This window comes from Phaethon lepturus, unplaced genomic scaffold, assembly GCF_000687285.1.
Source record: "Phaethon lepturus isolate BGI_N335 unplaced genomic scaffold, ASM68728v1 scaffold16884, whole genome shotgun sequence".
Taxonomy (NCBI): Eukaryota; Metazoa; Chordata; class Aves; order Phaethontiformes; family Phaethontidae; genus Phaethon; species Phaethon lepturus.
This window is the reverse complement of record NW_010532790.1, coordinates 1-4,540: the sequence shown is the minus strand read 5'-3', so window position 1 is coordinate 4,540 and position 4,540 is coordinate 1. Positions and strand designations below refer to the sequence as shown.

Sequence of the window (4,540 nt, the reverse complement as noted above, 5' to 3'; positions counted from 1 at the left end):
CTTTCCCTGGCGACTTGCATCTATCATGCCAACTTCTTTTCAAATTCTGCCTTTCCTTTCAAGCTTCTAAGCAATTCTGTGCTAACAGAAACAAACTGTGGGGCAGATTTGCTTTCTCCTAAGCCAAAATAAAACTCTGAACATAGTATCCATGTGTAACATATGGTCCTATTTGTTCATATGCATTTTGATTATGACTCAGTTCTTTCATACATAACTCTATGTACCAACAGGACAAAGGCTCACATGTACGCGCACACACCGAAAAGCACTGATGAAACTTAGAAAAATACCTAACTGATTAAAGTCTGGATAACTTTTTTGTTTAAGCAGTGTTTTTGCAGTTAGTGTCTTTTGCATTCAGCCACCAGGCCATTTCCATCCTTAATAATGGATTGGCATTAACATGTAAGCTAAGAGAGTACCATCTTCTGGTTTCTTCTCAAATTTTTGAGTTTCTACCGTGTTGCAAAGTAAAAAATCAAAAGTGCCTCTTGCAAGGTTTGATACAGGAAAAACACCCTCAGCACAGAGGATTTAGAAAGTTCTAAAGCCAGCCATTGACTGTGCATACAGAACAGCATTATACTGAAAGCTCTTTTTACAAGTATGTCCCTGGGTCATGGTTGGTATTTCAGGAAGGTGCCTGCAATGCTTTACAGCTGTCTCTTACCACAACTAGGACAAATAAGCCATTTACAAACTGAGGTCACTACTGAAGCGGCAGAGAAAAATCAAATGGATTTCTCAAGGAATTTTGAGAAAATCTTAAGCTGAAAAGACCAATATGTAATAGCATATAAAGATACAGATAATGGACAATGAGATCCATTGTGTTAATTATCAGTGCACGATTAATGCTACACTGGACGTTAGACCATGAAAAGTATGTTCCATGTAAGCAACAGGGAAGAGGTTGCAGACTCTAAAGCAGCATTGCAGAATACTCTCAATAAGATACATAATACATGTTCAACTGCACGTAGTAGCAGAGCACTGTTACAGTAAGCCTATATATCTCACCCTCTTCATGTTCTGCTGAGGCTTTGGAGGATACAAGGAACTTGAGCTTTGCGTGCTGCCCCAATACAACTCCAAATACAAACGCTGAATTGAATGTGAAGTACTCAAACCAGCATGACCAAGTGAATGAGGACCACAGAATGAAAAAACCCAGACCATCCACTGTTACATAACAAATGAAAATACTTACTTTTTAATGGCTATTAGCTCTCCAGATTCAATGCTTCTCCCTAGGAGAACAGAGCCGTAGGTCCCATCACCAAGCTGTCTGATAGTTGTGTACCTATTCATGATGAGGAAACATTCGCTGCAAACGCATTTCAGTCCTTAGTGTTTCTTGTGTTTCTCCTCCGAGTGTAACCAGTTCTTTCTGTGGCAGCATAAATATAGAGCACTCAGGACAGTGTGAACAGTTGCAGGAATCATGTTTTCAAGACTTAGCCTTTGGTCTGAAAGCACAGAACATAATCCGTTTGATTTCTGTACCCTTCTGAGATTGCTTGTTTGCAGACTCCATTCTCCTCCAAGAGACACTCCTTTTAAGCTGTACACAAACACTTGTCTTGTTCTCTCACCAGAAAGGGCCAGCCTGTGCCTGGACATAACTGGCTATGGTCCCCAAATCCACTCTTACACTAAAGCTAGAGGTACTTTAAAGCAAGCTTGCAGGCAGCCCTTATGGGAGCAATTATTACTAAAAGCAGAAGATAAAGTCTCATAGCTTGGAGGGAAAAAGAGTTTGCTATCAGAAAAATGAAGCATTACAGCATTATAGTAAGATAGGAGGGAATCTGTTCTAGCCAAGTTATCAGACATGTAAGTCACCATCTCCCAAGTTGTACTGCCATCGGTTAAAGCAAACCAATTTCCTGACTGTCCACGTGGTCCTATGCTAGAGATATATCCATATGTATTGCCTTAAACAAAGTCTTCAGAGGAAGAATATTATAGTCATGTTAGATAAGACCAAATGTGTTTTACTACCGTAGCCCTAAGCATGAATCAATCTCCAGAAGTAGTGACTACATCAGATCACCTAGCCGAGCTTCATCCCTGACACTGCATGAACAACAGAATGCTAGATATAATAAAACAAAAAAGTTCTTATTCCCTCATTTAATCTAACTGTTGCTAGTATTTCCTACACTTTACCTGAGAAGAAATGTGATCTATCCTATGCAAATTAACCATACATTGGGAATAAAACAATTCCCCTGCAATGAAGGTTTGGTCCCTGTATTCTCTTTTTCTCCAACTCCAAGAGGACAGCAATATTCATGGCTGGTGACTTTTGCCTTCTGTAACCTGCATTTAAACTACATTTCCACAATCTTTTTGTAGCAGCCTTAAATCTCTCCTCCATCTTGCCTTATTTCACAAAGCCAAATTATGATTTTAAAAGTAATGCGATTACATTGCTTGAACTCTGAACTGACATCAACGCAGAACCACAATCCTGCAGATGCAAGATGTTGTGAAGTTCCTTTGTTTTCAGTCTTCTAAGCCTATTAGTCCCACTAACACTGATACAGGAACAAACAAACCAAATTAGGAAATACGATGTTAATATACCTTCCTACAATTTCACACATTGTGTATGAAAAAAAAATGGCATGTCTCTAACACTATCTTAGGCACTGGGTAGTGTCTCAGACAGGCCGGAGGAATTGCCCTCTAGCAGTACCCTTTTCTCTCGGCACACTACGACAGAGAACCACGACCAAGCACCTTAAGTTAGAGACCTCATCCCACATTTTGTACTACTTGCCAAGGAACAAGACAGCCTGTCCGTAAGAGTGGCACTTTGGAGTACCAGTTTCTTTTTGGCTAGTTTTCAGGCAGTGCGCCTGCATAGCATAAAGCTATGTTCTGCATCCAGGTTAAAAAGCTTTGGGTACTCCAGCTTGTCAATGACTGGATGGCAACTCAGAAGTCTTGGCTCCTAGGCCTTTATTCATGTCCTTGGCAAAAATGTCAAACAACAACAAAGCCATGGTCTCCTAGTCTGAAAATGTAGTATTTATTAGCATAATTTAGGTAATTTTATACAGTAACTTCAAATCGAAACAGATAGGATTTGTGGACACATGCCCCCCCCCCCCCCAATGACAGAGTTCTGAAATTGTAACAGATGCAACGGCTTACAATTCATGGACCATTATGCTGCCCCTGGCTTACCGTTCACGTATCACTTTCCAGGGGACTGTGACTGCAGACTGGAGGGACATCCTTGCCTCATGTTTGATAACACAGCAAACCAAAAGATGCGTAACACTGCTAGCACAATGACATTGCTAGTAATAATCACCACTGGCTATCACGGACAGATCATTTTCCTGATGTTTCTTGAATAGATGAAGTGGTGAACATAACTGCCTATTCCTTACTGAGGATATTCATTTAAGCCCGTCTCCTTTCCACAGCGACTGATTACCTTTGTGATTCCAGCTCTGCTGCCAAATGTGACTACAATAGATAAATGAATTGAAACATTTTTGAGATATAAAGGGGAGGCAAAGAATCTAGAGAGGAAAAAAAGAGTCAGAAAATACAGATTTCAGTGAGGAATGCATGTTAAAAAACATGCCAGGATGCACAGAAGTTAACATGGCTCCTATGGAAGCACAAATCCATCTGTATAAAAATCCACTGAACAAAACCTAAACAAAGTCTTCTTTGGTTAATTAAATCAGTGCCATTTCTTGATGAGCTTAATAGTGAAGTTGTTTTTAAAAATGTAGTTTACTTTGCAAGACTTATGTTCTGTCCTTAACACTTTCAGCTATCTCTCACCCGCCGTTATGAGAATAAACTAAACCTTAGCTTGGAGATTGTTTCACCTTGAGTCACACTGAAATCTCTGTCAAGCAGTTTGCAGAGGTGCAACATGTATAATCTAGTTTAGATTCTAGCCTAGAATTACAATCTAGGCAAATTCACATCATTAAAGGACGCAGATACAAACTGCAAAACTGCCTTGGAGTAAGTGTGTTGATACTAACTAGAAAAAAGTAAAAGCCTTATTTTCACCATATTGTAACACCATGTTCAGGCTCTACCTCACCTATAAACATTTCTTTTCCCACAGACATCAACCAGCAAAGCCCCTTTAGAAGTAAGCCTAATTTAATGCATCAAGGCTACTTTATGACTCTAAGTTTTTACTATTTCGCTTACGTGTGCTTTAAATAAGTATCCTCTCCTGTCTGAAGGGCTGCAGCGCTGAGAACTGAAAGCGAAACTGGCTCACTCTGCCAAAGCCGAGAAACGCCAACAGTAAACAATCAGCAAGCACCTTGTAAAATTCGTTCAGTGCTCCGGCAACAACCTGAAGGTGTTACTAGCAGGATGCACGGAGAAAGGCGTGGTTTGAACCCATGCTGTCGCAGGAGCCACTGTTTAGATCTGTTAGCGAGGGCTTCGGGGTGCCCCACGAACCGAAAACCGAGGCAGGCGCAGCGGGAGGAACCGGCGCCTCGGCGGCGGCAGGGCCCGGGGTGTTTGTGCGGTGGTGGGG

At 41.0% G+C, this 4,540-nt stretch overlaps 1 protein-coding gene across 1 annotated transcript in view; it reads right to left on the bottom strand.

Annotated features, from left to right (window-relative positions):
* The window catches only part of ICK (intestinal cell (MAK-like) kinase), a 19,523-nt gene extending 18,051 nt beyond the window's left edge, over nucleotides 1-1,472 (bottom strand). Inside the window, exon 1 of the mRNA XM_010284966.1 lies at nucleotides 1,214-1,472. Coding sequence (XP_010283268.1) covers nucleotides 1,214-1,314 — 101 coding nt within the window. The 5' untranslated portion in view covers nucleotides 1,315-1,472. The remainder of the gene's footprint in view (nucleotides 1-1,213) is intronic.
* Nucleotides 1,473-4,540: the final 3,068 nt, after the last annotated feature.